The sequence below is a fragment of the Cervus elaphus genome, chromosome 23 (genome assembly GCF_910594005.1).
Source record: "Cervus elaphus chromosome 23, mCerEla1.1, whole genome shotgun sequence".
NCBI lineage: Eukaryota > Metazoa > Chordata > Mammalia > Artiodactyla > Cervidae > Cervus > Cervus elaphus.
In genome coordinates, this window is record NC_057837.1 from 42,828,050 (window position 1) to 42,846,046 (window position 17,997).

General features: G+C 47.1%; 1 protein-coding gene across 7 annotated transcripts in view; it reads left to right on the forward strand.

Moving 5' to 3' along the window:
• LOC122681220 (ankyrin repeat domain-containing protein 16-like) overlaps positions 1 to 17,997 on the forward strand; it is a 40,070-nt gene that overhangs the window by 13,969 nt on the left and 8,104 nt on the right. The window contains exon 7 of one of the 7 annotated variants that reach the window (XM_043883038.1): positions 8,986 to 10,915. The exons of 3 other annotated variants lie outside the window; for them this stretch is intronic. In XM_043883038.1, coding sequence (XP_043738973.1) covers positions 8,986 to 9,101 — 116 coding nt within the window. In that variant the 3' untranslated portion in view covers positions 9,102 to 10,915. 3 more of the 7 variants (XM_043883041.1, XM_043883040.1, XM_043883039.1) reach the window with 3 other exon arrangements.

The following is a 17,997-nucleotide window of genomic DNA, read 5'->3' on the forward strand; positions in this document are numbered from 1 at the left end:
ACTTAGATTGAAGAGAGGAGGAGGCCTCCAGCATTTGGAATCTTTTTCTTTTTTTTAATGCAAAGAATAATTATCAGTCCCAGCCAATCTGTTAAAGAAAAATGTATGTGTCAATCACAAGCAACTCAGTCCCCTCGTTCAGAGTAAATGTGGTGGGAACTTAACAGACGTGGCAAGAATGTCCAGTTCTTCGTTCTTCCCAGATGGCACTGGCTGATTTTTATCTCTAGCAACCAGATACCTGCTCTGGTAGAAACATGACAGGCTTCCCCCGTCACTCAGTGGTAAGGAATCTACCTGCCAATGCAGGAGATGTGGCTTTGATGCCTGGGTATGGAAGATCCCATGGAGAAGGAAATGGCAACCCACTCCAGCATTCTTGCCTAGGAAATCCATGGACAGAGGAGCCTGGCGGGATACAGTCCATGGGGTCACACGGAGTCGGACACGACTGAGTGACTAACACAGTAACAACAGGAACACGACTGTGACCTCTGAGTCACACACTCTCCACCTGTACCTCCTCGAGCTGCACCTTTCCTGTTGCCCCGGAGGTGTCTCTGTGTCACCTACTCTGGTCTGAGGGTGGCCTATGAGGAGGACCCCTACTTGCAGGTGGGACAGGAAGCCCGCCGGGTGCTGCCCGACACCCCTCGGTGCACCCGTGACTCAGCTTCTCCTCTGCAGTGACTGCTCGCAGGGGCAGGGGCCTTCCCGTCCGGGCTGTGCCCCTGATGTACACACTCACCGTGACGCTCGTCTGTGGGGCTGCACTTGGTTCCCCAGGACGCGGCTCTCCATCGGAGAGGCTCCTGTAGCTGGACCCAGGCCGTCAGACGTGCTGCCAAAACCACTGGGGAGCCAGAGAGGACAGTGATAGTGGTACCATTCACTGGCAAAGATAGGGCGATGATACAATTACACCTGTTCCTGCAACAGTGATGCACTGAGAATGCTAATACAGGGGTGGTGATCACTGGCATCATTCCCTCACTTCCTAATTGTAGGTATTTTTCTCACTTCCTTTGGGTCTTCACTGAATGAGGCCCTTCCCTGGCCACCTGATCTAAAATTCCTTTCCCTCCTTTAACGTTATATCTTCTTCCCTTAGTTTATGCTTTCTCCATAGCCCTGACCACTAAGGAACACACCATACAACTTGAGTTGTTTCTTTTGTCTACCCTCTGTCTCCTCAGCTAGAAGGTAAGCTCCTTGGCCAAGGTTTCTGTGTGACTTGCTCACTCACTGTATCTATAGGGCCCAGAACAGCCCTGGTACGTGTGATCTGGATACGGTCAGTGAGTGGAGGATGACTCCCATGGTCCTGAGCACTGCATCCTGGATGCTGTACTGAGCACCCTTCCTAGCCAGCCTCGTCCTTCCCTGGCTCTTCCGCAGTGCAGCCCTCCTGACCATCCGCGGTCTCAAGCATCCTTTCTCATCCCGACCTGCCTTTGGTCCCCTGCTCATCGGCACTGCTGGTCCCTGCCACCAGCTTCCAGCTGCTGCTCTAGTTCACAGGGACCTAACTGCCAATTCAGGTGACGTCCTTTGGCCCTCCTGTTCCTGAGGCTTTCAGTTCAATGAGCAATCACTCCCACCTTCTGGAAGCTGGTTTCCTGTCACCTCCAACAACCTGCTTCTGGGCTTTGCTCTCTGTTTCCTTTCCCGTCTCCATCAGGCCCTGACCTGTAAGGGCTTCTGTCCCTGCTCCGTCCTTCACGGCCATGTCTCACCCACTCTCATCCCACTGCCCCTGACCAACGAGTCCCTCCAGCCCTGAGCCTCTGCTGCTGGCTGTACGTTTTTGCATGTCGGCCCCACATCCAGCTCACTTAAAACCTAGCCTACCCATAAAATCAGAAAATTTGAAAACATTTAAATCAACTATACCCCAGTATAACATAAAAAGTAAACAAAAGAAGACCTGTGCTCCCCCAAACTCCCTACATTCATTCCAGAGGCGGCACACCACCCCTCCCCTGGCCTCCCTGGGGCCTTCCTTAGAAAGGAGGCCTGGCTGTCTGGTCGACTCCACCTCACAGTGACTCCCTGGTCCCGGCTTCAGCTTTGCACCCTGACTGACGCTGCTACAGTCCCTCAGACCCACCCATGGAGCTCTGCCATGACCCAGTGCATTGACCGCTGATGCTTTCTCCCTATGCCGCCACCTGCCCCGGGGTTTTCAGCACCCCACCAATGACCAGCAGCCTGAGGCCACAGGCAGTCCTTCTGAGAGCAGAGTTGACCCACGTGAAATTTCAGGGTGGAGGCTGGGAAGAGGTACAGTTTTGTCATTTGAAAATAGCCGGGACTCCACACATTTTACATATATATGTGTAAAAATATATATATGTATATGTATATATACAAGATAGTATTTACAACAAAAAAAAAGTTTAAAGGGATTGCAACAGGGAAAAGAAAGTGCAAAACTCACACCCAGAAAATGAGAGCACTGTGCCCGTGGCAGTTTATCCAGCTTGCTATTCCTAGAGCCACCAGAAGGTGGCGGGCCAGGGCAATATTGCTTTTATTCTCCCAGGCTTTTTTAAGGTTCACTGGTTAAGAGACTCAGAGAAGGCAATGGCACACCACTCCAGTACTCTTGCCTGGAAAATCCCATGGACGGAGGAGCCTGGTAGGCTGCAGTCCATGGGGTTGCTAAGAGTCGGACATGACTGAGCGACTTCACTTTCACTTTTCACTTTCATGCATTGGAGAAGGAAATAGTAACCCATACCATTGTTCTTGCCTGGAGAAATCCCAGGGACGGGGGGCCTGGTGGGCTGCCGTCTATGGGGTCGCACAGAGTCGGACACAACCGAAGCAACTTAGCAGCAGCAGCAGCACCAGCAGTTAAGAGACTAACTAGAAGCCTTGAGTGAACAGATACAGCCTGAATGCACTGGAGTATGTCTGTTTGGATTAGTCTCTGATAACTTCAGAGCAGCTCTCAGAGCTCTAGAGCACTCTCCTATCCCAGCTTGTAGCATGGATGGGCTTTATTTTTCCCCGTTTCATTGAAAAATCCATCATCAACCAAGATTCAGATGAACATGAAACACCTAGGAACAAAGTCCAGCTTGCTGGTTACCTTGTCCCTTAGTCCACAGCTCTGGGTCTCTCACATGCTCCCTGCTCTCCCTGCTGATAAGAGCTTAGCTAGCTTAGTTTAATCATTTAACATTCAGTTAAGTCGCTCAGTTGTGTCCGACTCTTTGCCACCCATGAATTGCAGCACGCCAGGCCTCCCTGTCCATCACCAACTCCCGGAGTTTACTCAAACTCATGCCCATCGAGTCGGTGATGCCATCTAGCCATCTCATCCTCTGTCAGCCCCTTCTCCTCCTGCCCCCAATCCCTCTCAGCATCAGGGTCTTTTCCAACGAGTCAACTCTTCTCATGAGGTGGCCAAAGTATTGGAGTTTCAGCTTCAGCATCAGTCCTTCCAATGAGCACCCAGGACTTATCTCCTTCAGGATGGACTGGTTGGATCTCCTTGCAGTCCAAGGGACTCTCAAGAGTCTTCTCCAACACCATAGTTCAAAAGCATCAATTCTTCAGTGCTCAGCTTTCTTCACAGTCCAACTCTCACATCCATACATGACCACTGGAAAAACCATAGCCTTGACCAGATGGACCTTTGTTGGCAAAGTAGTGTCTCTGCTTTTTAATATGCTATCTAGGTTGGTCATAACTTTCCTTCCAAGGAGTAAGCGTCTTTTAATTTCATGGCTGCAGTCACCATCCACAGTGCTTTTGGAGCCCCCCAAAATGAAGTCTGACATTGTTTCCACTGTCTCCCCATCTATTTCCCATGAGGTGATGGGACCAGATGCCATGATCTTGGTTTTCTGAATGTTAAGCTTTAAGCCAACTTTTTCACTCTCCTCTTTCACTTTCATCAAGAGGCTTTTTAGTTCCTCTTCACTTTCTGCCATGAGGGTGGTGTCATCTGCATATCTGAGGTTATTGATATTTCTCCTGGCAATCTTGATTCCAGCTTGTGCTTCTTCCATCCCAGCGTTTCTCATGATGTACTCTGCATAGAAGTTAAATAAGCAGGCTGACAATATACAGCCTTGACATACTCCTTTTCCTATTTGGAATCAGTCTGTTGTTCCATGTCCAGTTCTAACTGTTGCTTCCTGACCTGCATACAGGTTTCTCAAGAGGCAGGTTAGGTGGTCTGGTATTCCCATCTCTTTCAGAATTTTCCACAGTTTATTGTGATCCACACAGTCGAAGGCTTTGGCATAGTCAATAAAACAGAAATAGATGTTTTTCTGGAACTCTCTTGCTTTTTAGATGATCCAGCAGATATTGGCAATTTGATCTGTGGTTCCTCTGCCTTTTCTAAAACCAGCTTGAACATCTGGAAGTTCTTGGTTCACGTATTGCTGAAGCCTGGCTTGGAGAATTTTGAGCATTACCTTACTAGCATGTGAGATGAGTGCAATTGTGCGGTAGTTTGAGCATTCTTTGGGATTGCCTTTCTTAGGGATTGGAATGAAAACTGACCTTTTCCAGTCTTGTGGCCACTGCTGAGTTTTCCAAATTTGCTGGCATATTGAGTGCAGCACTTTCACAGCATCATCTTTCAGGATGTGAAATAGCTCAACTGGAATTCCATCACATCCACTAGCTTTGTTCATAGTGATGCTTTCTAAGGCCCACATGACTTCACATTCCAGGATGTCTGGCTCTAGGTGAGTGATCATACCATTGTGATTATCTGAGTCGTGAAGATCTTTTTTGTACAGTTCTTCTGTGTATTCTTGCCACCTCTTCTTAATGTCTTCTGCTTCTGTTAGGTCCATACCATTTCTGTCCTTTATTGAGACCATTTTTGCATGAAATGTTCCCTTGGTACCTCTAATTTTCTTAAAGAAATCTCTAGTCTTTCCCATCCTGTTGTTTTCCTCTGTTTCTTTGCATTGATTGCTAAGGAAGGCTTTCTTATCTCTCCTGGCTATTCTTTGGAACTCTGCATTCAAATAGGAATATCTCTCCTTTTCTCCTTTGCTTTTGGCTTCTCTTCATTTCACAGCTATTTGTAAGGCCTGCTCAGGCAACCATTTTGCCTTTTTGCATTTCTTTTCCATGCGGATGGTCTTGATCCCTGTCTCTTGTACGATGTCACGAACCTCTGTCCATAGTTCATCAGGCTCTCTGTCTATCAGATCTAGTCCCGACTGAAACAAAAATCACTCAGTGAGAAAAGTCTGCAAGCTGACAGGGCAGACTTGTGGACACAGCAGGTGAAGAAGAGGGCAGGGCACATGCAGAGAGACTGAAGCAACTTAGCAGCAGCAGCAGCATTAAGACATATATGTTAGCATGTATAAGATAGATAGCCAGTGAGAATTTGCCATATAGCACAGGGAACTCAAATCCAGTACTCTGTGATAACCTAGAGGGTGGGCTAGGGAGGGAGGTAGGAGGGAGGTTCAGGAGAGAGGGAACATATGTATTCATACAGCTGATTCATGTTGATGTATGGCAGAAACTAACACAGCACTGTAAAGCAATTTATTCTCCAATTAAAATATAAATTAAAAAAAAAAAGTCTGCAGGTCAAGAAAAACATGTCCTCCAAAAGCAAAGAAGGAACCATTTGCTCCGTGAGTGTGGATCCCATATACTCTCAAAACCCTCCCTCTTCCTGACCTTATACACGTGCCCGTGGGGAAGGCAGATCAATAAAACGTTCATACACATCACTGTTCCTTCTCAGAGCTTCCGTCCACTCTATCCACACCTCCCTTGTTGCCTCCATTAGTTAGGATATCAGTTCTGCTCCCACAGTTAAGATCCAAAATAACAGTTGCATACATACAAATGTATTTCTGCCCCAAGTAAAAGCCTGGGTAAAGCCAGCTCAGGGTGAGTTAGGACAGCTGGGGACAGGCAGACCCCCGGTGCCAGTGGTCCAGGCCCTAAGCCTGCTCTCCAGCCTATGAAAGGAGTCATGTCCCCTTTGAGGAAGGGCTGCAGTGTAGCCAGAGTCAAATGGACGCTGTGGGTCAGAGATCGTCTGGCATCAATGCTGCTGGTTGGCGGCTCAGGTATTTGCAGGGGCCTCCCTCAGAGGCCTCTTACTATGGGCTGGTGTGAGCATCTTCATGGGGTGGGGGATGAGGTCCCAGAGGTGAGTGTCCAGAGAGGGGAGAGTTCACACTGCCTTTCCCCATCTGTCATCAGTCAGGGTTGGCTGGGGAAGTGTTGCCCAGCTTCGGGCAAGGCAGACAGCCTCTACCTCGGGAGAACGGGTTTGGGGAGGGTGGACAAGTTCCAGACCAAGTGGGACAGCAGGTGGGCCTGGAACTGCTGTGAGAGCCCCTGTCCACACCACCTCCCCTACATCTATCTGGCCTGAATTCCTATAACGGCCTCTGGCTGCTCCTGCTTCTTCCACTTTTATGCTTCCCTTCACGTAACTCTCATGAGCAGCCCCCAAAGCTGATAACACATCTGATGGTTTCCCCTGCTTGCAGACTCATCGTCTCCACTTGGGGTGGAGCATTCACAGTCCCACACTGCCTGCGGGCCCCTGCCTCCCACCCACCACATAGAAAACCTTCTCTGGGTCCCACTTCCCTGCCTTCAGTTCCCCAAACTGACCAGACTTTCTTACACTTCAGTGTCTTCTGGAAATTTCTCTTGACTTGTCCTGTGGGTTCCTCCTGTTCATCCTGGCCCCCGACAGCCTCAGAGCAGCCCTCTGCCACACTCTGTTCCATCTCTTCACACAACTGCTCATAACTGGCCTGAGAACACCAGGCTTTTCTGCAAAATGAAAACCAACAAGATCAGGGTCCACGCCTGCTTTGCACTTGACATAGGTGCATGCATGCATGCTAAGTCGCTACAGTTGTGTTTGACTCTTTGCAACCCCATGGACTATAGCCTGCCAGGCTCCTCTGTCCATGGGATTCTCCAGGCAAGAACGCTGGAGAGGGTTGCCATTTCCTCCTCCAGGTGGCATAGGTGGGCCCCACATAAGTCTTTGTGGAATGAGTGAAGGGTCAGTGAGGGGCAGCGAAGAGGGGACCAGACTGTGCCCTCAGGAAGCTGACATCTGCAACAGGAGCAGGGCTTGTTCTGTGACTACGTCAGGGCTCTGTGTGGTGGGGCCATGCGAGGAGATGGCTTCTTGGAAGACATGGCATCTGGGCTGGGCCTGGAAAGGCGGAAATCATGTTGATTTTTGGAGACAGTGGGCAAGGGTTTCCTGAGCAGAGTCAACAGCGAGGATGTGATACAACGAGGTCAGGGTTGCCAGAGAAGATGCAGTTACATTTGAATTTCAGATAAACCACGAATGCTTTTTTATTATAAATACATCCCAAATATTTCACAGGATGTAATTCCACTGAAAAGCATTAGTGGCTTATCTGAAGTTTAGATTTAACTGGGTGTCCCAGATTTTGCCAGGTCTGGCGACCCTAAATGAGACCCCAGTTCATGGAGAATACTTGCCTCTCCCAGTGGGTTTCTGCTGAACAGTGGTGCCTTTGTTTCCCATCTCACAAGCCAGGGACAGAGACCTGTCACGTGAAAAGTCACATGGCTCCTCTGGGCATTGCTGCCCTGGTGATGCTGTCTTCAGGTGCCCCCAAGCTCACCGCTGCTGAGTCAGGGCAAGTGTGTAAGATAAAAGGAAGGAAGCAGACTTTGGCGGCAGAGAACTCTGTTTAAGAAACAACCCTGCATCTCCCCGTTAAGGAGAATTCAGACCAAGTGACTCAATGTTCTCATCTGTAGAAAGGCCACGATGCCCACCTGCCAGAAGGGTCCGAGTACAGCACCTGGCACATTGGAAGCACTAAGTGAAGGCCTGGCTCTCTGACATCCGTTATTTGCTTTGTAACCTGTCATTAAAAGCATTGCCACTGCTTGTCATGTGGTGTCAGTTTCCCCAATTGCAACAGAGAACAGTATTATCAAAATTTCTTAGAGTTTTAAGTCTAAGAGTCCATTCAGTCCAGTCAAGGCTCAGCAAAGTTCAATAACTTATCTGCTCTTCAGCCAAGCATCTGAAAACCCAGCTGGCCCCCTGCCCTCTTAAGTCACAGGCTTGATGCTCCGTGCATGTCCAATCAGCCAGACGTGAGCTCTTGAAGGCATCAGAGTGCATCACTGCTTCTTTCCAATAATCGAGAGGTTTTCTCTCTTTTAAACATCAGTGACAAGGACTTCCCTGCTGGTCCAGTGGCTGAGAGACTGCATCCCAAGGCAAGGGGCCCAAGTTCAATCCCTGGTCAGGGAACTAGATCCTGTATGCTGCAACTAAGACCTGGTGCGGCCAAGATAAATAAGTAAAAAGTTTTAATAAATAAATATCAGTGAGAATTGTGCCAAGGCAGGAACTTCAGTTTCCCTTTCAGCTGCCTGAATATAATCCAGGGAAAGAAAAACCTGAGAAATTATCTGACCTCTTCTCACTGGCCTCAGTAAGGAGCTTGACTTCCTGGTGCGGTGAATTTCACACACACACACAGATCTTACTCTTTTTTTTTTTTTTTTTTCAGCACATAGAACATAACAAGCAAACACTTTTACTATCCAGGCTTCAATCTAGACCGAAAGTGGGTTGCTAACAACAAGACAGTTTAGCAGCCCGGCCACACTTCCCCTGCTTTGCCTTTTGGTTTTCACCTCAGTGTCATTTCTCCAAATCAAAGGCGCTCACAGGAGGGGAAGCTGCAGAGCCTGAGGGCGTGTGCTTGGCACTCTTCCACCACTCACATCATCGCTGGGGTTAATTGATCTTCGTCATATTTTTTCCAGATGTCAAGGTAGCATGGGGGCAGGGGCAGAGAAGCAGCGGCTTGTGACTGCACTTCTCAAACGTCCCAGCTTTGCAACCCACTGCAACAGCCTGGGCTGGTTCACCCACTCGCCAGAGTCCAGAGATGGGACAGGGGTCCCCAGAGCTCAGGGATAAACAATAATCTTCCTTCTTCTCTTAATCCAAAGATGGGGTGGTGCTCTCTGTAGGCAAGCTGCTGTTCAGTCGCTCAGTCCTGTCTGACTGTGACCCCATGGACTGCAGCACGCCAGGCTTCCCTGTCCTTCATCTCCTGGATCTGTAGGCAAGTAACATCCTTTGAAAGGATTAGCCCTTGAGGAAGTGTGAGGGGCAGGGACAAAGGAGGGACAGAAAAAGAAAAAAAAAAAAGATCAACCCACAAAACACCTGGAACCAGTTCTTCTTTACAAGTGGTTTTCAAATTAGTAACAAGACTCAGTTCTCTAGGTATTTTCACCAGAGCAAATCTCAAGACAGATGGTCCCCCCGGCGAGCTGAAGAGTAGATAGGTCCAAGGCTGCATTATAAGTGAAATACTCAGTTCTGCAGGAAGACTCGAAAAATACCTCTGAGTGAAGTAAGAGGAGGCTATGCTGAGGCTGTGATTTAGTGTGTTTCATGTGAGATTTAGAGGGTGCTCCCCGAGAAAGAAGCCATTACTGCCTCCAGGAGGGAAGAGGAGGCTGCTGGAGGCAGGGGCTCCTTTGGGTTGACCTGCGTGTGAGATGAGAAACAAACCCCCAGGCTCAGAATTGTGGGATTCCTGGACCAGCAAAGACTCACAGTGAAGAGGAAAATCACGTGTATATGGAATCTATAAGGATGGTACTGATGAACTTATTTGCAGGGCGGGGATGGAGATGCAGACATAGAGAACAGACATATGGATCCGGGTTGGAGGAGAGGCGAAAGAGAGAGGGGAGAGATGGAGAGAGCAGCATGGAAACGTACACACTACCACTTGTCAAATAGCCAGTGGGGATTTGCTATATGACTCAGGGAACTCAGACCAGAGCTCTGTGACAACCTAGAGGGACAGGATGGGGTGGGAAGTGGGAGGGAGCGGACATATGTATACCTGTGGCTGATTCATGCTGATGTATGGCAGAAAACAGCACAATATTGTTGGGTAATAAAGCTATTATCCTTCAATTAAAAACAATTTTTTAGAAAGAGAGGGAGGGAGATCTCACAGATAAGTGTTGATAAGACCAGTGATGAGGTCCAGTTTCTCTAGTTTATCCCCTCTGAGGTGGTCTCCATCCTTCCTGAGTCCATGCTAGACAAGCACAGCCAGCTTCCACCCAGATAAACAGGAAGGAGAAAGGAGAGAGAGAAGGCAGCTATGGGAGGAAATTAGTACTTCCACAGATGAAAATAGCTGGTGATTCCACATTTTCACTGCACGAGGAAGAACAGCTGCTCTTCCCACCCAAGAGCCCAGTGACTTGTGAAAAGCTAAATACAGTGCTGGTTTAGAATCAAGTCTGTGCTGTCCTCAGCGTGAGCCCAAGTGCCAAGGGTTAGACTATTTTTTAATTCAGTTACCAAAAAACAAGGTATAGCTAAAATGGGTGATTTATTCAACAAGGACTTACTATGTATCACAGGGAACTCTACTCAATGCTCTGTAGTAGTAACCTGTATGGGAAAAGAATCTAAAAAGAGTGGATGTATATGTGTAACTGAATCCCTTACTGTAAACCCTAAAACTAGCACAGTGTTATAAATCAGCTATGTTCTATTATAAAATAAAAACTATATTTCAAAAAATACACTAAAAATAAAATGGGTGATTTGCATTTTTTATTCCTAACTACAAAATTAAGACATGATCAAGTGCAGGGAAACATAAAAGAGAAGAAAAGGCTTAAGATTTTAAATGTTTATGAAAATAAAGTGTATGCACAGAAATAATGCAAACAATACAGAACTACAAACACAGAAAATGAAAGTTCCCGGATAGCCTTCCTGGAACCAACCAGAGCAAATGATTTAGTGGACAGTTTTCCAGATTTTTCTCTGTATATGTGAAATCAAATATATACATTTATGTGGTTTAGTTGCTAAGTCATGTCCAACTCTTGTGACACCATGGCCTGTAGCCTACGAGGTTCCTCTGCCCATGAGATTTCTTTCCCAGGACAAGAATACCAGAGTGGGTTGCCATTTCCTTCTCCAGGGGATCTTCCTGACTCAGGGATTGAACCCAGGTCTCTTGCATTGCAGGCAGATTCTTTACCAACTGAGCCACCAGGGAGGGTATACATTTGTGGGGCGGGGGGAGTTTTACAAAAATCTGATCATGATTTAATACTTTCTTTTGGGAGTTCACTTTCTTTTTTCTCATAACTACATCTTGGACATCCTTCCATACTAGTTCTTTATAGACAAACTGTATACTACATAACTGCTACACAAGGTTTCACTGAGCAGGTATAATTGCAGGTGAATACTTTAACCCTAAATTTATCTAATAGCATTATAGTCATACCAAAAGGCGATTTCAAGGGCTTCAATGTCATCGTACTCTCATTACATAAATACAGTGTTTGCCGTTTATTCTTGTTTCCTTCCTGCCTTTGTCCATCTGCACACACTTCTCATCACTTGTTCGTTTAACCCAGAACTTCCCATGGAATCCTTGCTACTGAGGGCTGCTGGGGGCTGCCAGGTCCTAAGAAATGGGCATGACTAAACAAGCAAATGTGTCAAGACAACATGTCATTGTTAAAACCCTCTTACAGTTAAATATAAGTAGGCCTTTTGTACACATTTTAAATACCTTCCTGAAAAAGCAAAAGGCTTTCATTTCTGTCAAATACTTTTATAAAGGCAGAATTCCCTTTCTCTGTCCTGGGTCTGTTTTGTCACAGCATCTGGGAATCCCAGGGGCAGGGTGTGGAGGGCTCTGCTGGGTGTGGTGTCCGTTGGTTTGTGACAACATTTAGCCAACTGGTAACTTTACTTCAGGGTTTCCTGGTGGCTCACTGGTAAAGACTCTGCCTGACAATGCAGGAGACATAAATTCAATCCCTGGATTGGGAAGATCCCCTGGAGAAGGGCATGGCAACCCATTCCAGTATTCTTGCCTGGAGAATGGGCTCCATGGACAGAGGAGCCTGGTGGGGTACAGTCCATGGGGTTGCAAAGCGCTGGACACAATTGAGCAACTAAACATTACCTCACAGTGCTCTCAATTCCTCTGGGGCCCGACAGGAAGTGAACTGTTTTTTCCTGCAGATCATCTGAGATACTGCTACCCTACAAGACTTGTCAGGTGTAGATGCTACAAACACATCACTATTTAAAAATAAAGATGGGGTGAGGAATTGGGAGATTGGGATCGACGCATATATGCTACTGATACTATGTATAAAATAGATAACTAATGAGAACCTATTGAATAGCACAGGAAACTCTTCTCAGTGCTCTGTGGTGACCTCGATGGGAAAGAAATCCCCAAAAGAGGTAATACATGTACACATAGCTGATTCACTGCTGTGCAGTAGAAACAAACACAATATTATAAAGCAACTATGTTGTTGTTTGCTCATTAAGTTGTGCCCAACTCTCTGCGACCCCGTGGACTGTATAGCCCGCCAGGCTCCTCTGTCCATGGGATTTTCCAGAACAAGAATACTGGAGTGGGTTGCTATTCCCTTCTCCAGGGAATCTGCCCAACCCAGCGATCAAACCTGTATCTCCTGCATTGACAGGCAGATTCTTGCCTGCTGAGCCATCAGGGAAGCCCCCCAAAGCAACTATACCCCAGTAAAAATTAATTTAAAAAATAAATAAAGATAGAATCAGGGACTTGGATTATTATGAGAGCAGAGATGTGAAACTCCTAGCAGGTAATAAGTTTCATTCTTTTGTGGGAAAGTATGTGTCCTATGTTAAGGAATTAAATAGTTTATATATTTAGAAAACTCAAGAACAGATTGATAAAAGAAATGTTCACCTGCTGGGGTATGGGGAAGTCATTTTGGCTTATCCCTGAGTTAATTCGAATTTTATGCTAACTAAAATAGCCTGCTTATGGTCTATCAAACTGACATTGTACATCTGCTTTAGTTATTAAAGAAAAGGACACACTGATCAGAAATAAAGACAACCCATGATAAAAATAAAGATTAAATGCCCGTCTTCCTGGGACTAATGCTGGCCCTTCTTTGATGCTAAGACTGCCTTCTCTGGTGCCATGGCCTTCCTGAATCTAAGTACCTGCTGGTCTGTTCTTTTTTTTTTTTTAATTTGAAATTTCCTCCCCATAGAAAATACACACCCAAATACCTCCCATCTTTCTGTAAACACACTGTTGCTACTGCAAAAATTTCATTTTTACTCTGTTGAGACATTACGTCATTTAGGAGGGTCATTTTTCATTACATGACATTATATGTCATTTCTTCAATAACTGGTTTATAGTAGTGGGCAGTTTATTAACATTAAATTTAGACCCAGCAGATCTGAGCGAGGGGGCATGGAGGCAGCAAGGCAGGATAGAATGAAGAGCCCTCTGGACAAGCCCCCTGTGTCCAGACACAGAGGTTGCTGGCCAAAGGAGGCCCCACCAATCCTTCTTGTAATCCTTCACCGAGCTTTCATCATCCTGTGTGCCTCCGGGCCATGGTCCTCTGCTTTGTCTCCATCTGTGCTGGCAGTGGCTCCTGGCCGACGACCTCCTCTTCAGACTGGGGTACTTCTGGGCTGCGTTGCCTCTGAGACCCAAGTCAGGCCCACGTGCCCAGGCTGGTCTCAGGCATGCTGGTGGCCTGCATTGCGGCCACCTTGGCAGTGGTGGTCACCATCTTTGGCCTGGAGCTCCTCATAGTGTCCCAGGTGTGCAGGGGTCCCCTGTCACAGCACAAGTGGGCTGTGGGCTCCACCTTTGTGCTCGTCTCGTTTGCCCTCTCCTTCGTGGGGCTCCTGAGTTTCCTGACCTTCTCAGGAGCCAGGTCACACTCACAGGCCTCACCCTGATGTTCTGGAGTGACTCCATGGCCTCCTTCCTCCTCTTTCTGAACCCTTGCATGTCAATAGCATCACCCACATCAACAGCATCATGCATCCCTGGTGCCTGCCTTCAAAAGTTTAGGGTCCCCTCCAAGGACATCAAGTTCTACCAGAAAGTGTGGTCAAGATGAGACTTTTCCAGGCTTTTCTGTTGGTCCAGGGTTAAGACTCTCTGTGCATTCAACGCAGGGGTCATGGGTTCAATCCATGGTTGGGGAACTTAGATCCCACATGCCACATGGTGCAGGAAAAAAGATTAGACTTTGCCAACATGTGACATTCAAATTGCTGTCTCTTGGCCTTGGGGTGGTCGGGCCTGTGGCCCAGGGGCCTTTATAGCTGGTCTGCAGCCCAGAGGTTAGGTGGTGCCTCCAGCAGCACCAGCTTAGCCATGGCCGTGTTACTAGGGTGTTGATCTTACAAGAATAAACATATATTAAAACCTAAAAAGTAAATAAATAAATTTAGAGTATGAAGCCTTTGACTGTATAGATCACAACAAACTGTGGAAAATTCTTCAAGAGATGGGAATACCAGACCACCTGACTTCCCTCCTGAGAAATCTGTATGCAGGTCAAGAAGCAACAGTTAGAACTGGACAACCTCCTCTTCAGACTGGGGTACTTCTGGACATCAAAAAAAAGAACTGGACATGGAACAACAGACTGGTTCCAAATAGGGAAAGGAGTACGTCAAGGCTATATATTGTCACCCTGCTTATTTAACTTATATGCAGAATACATGATTCAAAATGCCAGGCTGGATGAAGCACAAGCTGGAATCAAGATTGCCAGGAGAAATATCAATAACCTCAGATACCCAGATGACACCACCCTTATGCAGAAAGCAAAGAAGATCTAAAGAGCCTCCTAAAAAAAAAATAATAAAAAAAATAAAGAGCCTCCTGATGAAAGTGAAAGAGGAGAGTGAAAAAGTTGGCTTGAAATTCAACATTCAAAAAACCAAGATCATAGCATCCGCTCCCATCACTTCATGCCAAATACATGGGGAAACAATGGAAACAGTGAGAGACTTTATTTTTGGGGGCTCCAAAATCACTGCAGATGGTGACTGCAACCATGAAATTAAAAGACACTTACTCCCTGGAAAAAAAGCTATGACCAACCTAGACAGCATATTAAAAAGTAGATGTTACTTTACCAACAAAGGTCCATCTAGTCAAAGCTATGGTTTTTCCAGTATAGTTTATATATAGTTTTTCTTGGACTATAAAGAAAGCTGAGCGCCAAAGAATTGATGCTTTTGAACTGTGGTGTTGGAGAAGGCTCTTTAGAGTCCCCTGGACAGCAAGGAGATCCAACTAGTCCATCCTAAAGGAAATCAGTCCTGAATATTCATTGGAGCTGAAACTCCAATACTTTGGCCACCTGATGTGAAGAAATGACTCATTGGAAAAGACCCTGATGCTGGGAAAGATTGAAGGCGGGAGGAGAAGAGGACGACAGAGGATGAGGTGGTTGGATGGCATCACCGACTCAACGGACATGAGTTTGAGTAAGTTCCTGGAGTTGGTGATGGACAGGGAGGCCTGGCGTGCTGCAGTACATGGGGTTGCAAAGAGTCGGACACGACTGAGTGGCTGTACTGAACTGAACTGATGAATCCTATCCTGCCACTAACCAGGTGTTTACCTTGGCCAAATACCAACCTCCCTAAGTCTGTTTCCTTATTAGTACAGCAGACCTAGTAATTCCTGCATTATGTAGTAATTATGAGGGCTAAATGAGTCAGCTTATGGTGAGTACTAGCCAGTGCCCTGCCAAAGCAGAAGCACAAAGCAGTGGCTTGAATCTTTGAGACCTTGAAGGAATGGACAGGTGGAAGAGAATTCATGGGGAAGAGAAGCAGGGGTCTGCTATTAATTAAAGGAAAGGTCTGGTTGGCATGGGGGCTTCTCCAGTGGCTTAGTGGGAAAAGAATTTGCATGCAATGCAGGAGACACAGGAGATGTGGGTTCAATTCCTGGGTCAGGAAGATCCCCTGAAGCAGAAAATGGCAACCCACTCCAGTATTTTTGCCTGGAGAATCCCATGGACAGAGGATCCTGGCAGGCTGCAGTCCATGGGGTCACAAAGAGTCAGACACAACCGAGCACATGGCGTTGGTTGGCCTCAGAAAAGGGCCTTAAATGGGGAGGGAAACCTAACACAAGGGGAAATGGGGGGTGCCGATGCTTTACCTTTTGTATGTGTTCTGAACCTTCAGGGAGCACACCTGCATTAACTCCTGGGCCACACCTGCCATCAGGTTCTGCTTGATTCCATCATCAGGTACATCCAGGCAGCGGCCCCTCGCCTCCCCCGTCCCCACCCTCTGCAGCACTCAGCCCAGACCTGATGGGCAGGACTGCCCAGGGACCCTCAGACACAAAATGAGGTGGCTTGTGCAATGGAAAGAAACCTCACACCGCGCAGGGTGGCAGTTCACCCCCAGAGGAGAATGTAGTTTGTACACTCTGCTTCACCCACACAAGGGTGGCTTTGTCCTGTCCAGGAATCGCACTGCCTCCCCTGATGCTGTGCAACCTCCCTGATGGGGCAGGGTCCTTGGAGCACAGCCCCGCCTCCCGCCTCTGGACAAGCAAGCTCTAAACAACTCCAGCAGCACGGATGGCCCTGCAGTGAAGGCCTGTCTGCCTGGTGAGCAGCCCCAGCCTTCTTGTAAACTGGAAGGAAACGGAACCATGGGTCCCTGCACACAGCTGCACTCAGCTCCATTGCTCAGACAAAGCATCTATCTCCCCAGGGGAAATCTGTGCCCAGACGGCTCTCCAGACGCTACCTGACACTTAATCACCCCTCCTCCTCCTCTGGCCTGAGTCCTCTACGTGTTGTTTAACTTACCTACAATTTCATAGGCGTTTTTCTTTTGTTTTTCACAGAGGTGAAATTCACATTATGTAAAATTAAGCATCTTATTTATTTATATTTGTTTATTTGGCTGTGTCAAGTCTTAGTTGCAGCACGTGGGATCTTTAGTTGCAGCAGGTGAGATCTAGTTCCCTGACCAGGGATCAAACCCGGGAGCAGAATTGCTGGTTAATTCTGTTTACATTTTGAGGACCTGCCAAGTTGTTTTCCACAGTGGCTGCACCATCTTACATTTCTGCCAGCGATGTGTGAGGGCTCCTGTGTCTCCACCCCCGTTGTTTCGCTTTTCAATGCAGCAACCATCCTCAGGGGTGTGTTCTGGTATCTCACGATTTTGATTTGCATTGCCCTCATGACTAGTGATGCTAAGCATCTTTTCATGGGCTTGTTAACCCCATGTATATCTCCTTTGGAAGAATGTCTATGTAAGTCCTTTGCTCATTTTTTAAAAATGGAGTCTTCTGTCTTTTTATTGTTGAGTGGAGAGATTTCGTTACACACCCTGGAGGCATTCGTATGTCTTTATTGCTGCTCTTAACACATTTCAATCTCTTACCTGTTTGCCTCCTCTGCTAGGTAGAGAGAACCTGAAGAGCAGGGCCTATGCCTTAAAAAAAATTCTCTAATTCCTGGACCTTAAATAAACTACCATGAACATATGAGTTTACACCTGTATATATAGAGAATGTTTCTGGAAAGATGCATAAGAAAGTTAAGAGAGGGGCGTGGAGGTCTGGGGCAGAAAGAACAGATGCTACTTTCCATTGTATACTCGTCTTATTTGACTATTTTTTAAACTATGTTATCTTTAAATAAAAAATTAATAAAAATATATACCACTGGCTTTTTAAGGGTGAACTGCAGTGTAAGTGTTCTGACACCACAGAAACGCTAGGCTCTAAGGTCCACACCCGAGGAGTTCTCCTGCCCACCAGCTGAGCTGCAGAGTTGGTCAAGGCCAGGTCCACATGTCACAGGAAGAGAGGGACAGTCCTTGTGCAACACAGGGTCCCCCCGTGCCTCCCACCTGGGGACTGGTGCCTGTGACCTCAATGTGCACATAAAGCTGTCTGACCAACATGCTTATCTTCAGAGCAGTTTTCTAGGATGCAGCTGGGTGAGCAACAGGAAGGGGCTCCCTCTCTGTGTCCATGGCCTCTATCCACATCCCAGGCCCTGGTACTCTGCATCTTGAAGTGAACGAAGACCCCAAAGAGAAGAGCCCTGAGAAACCCACCACCTGATAGTGCTAGGAGGACAGAGAGAGAC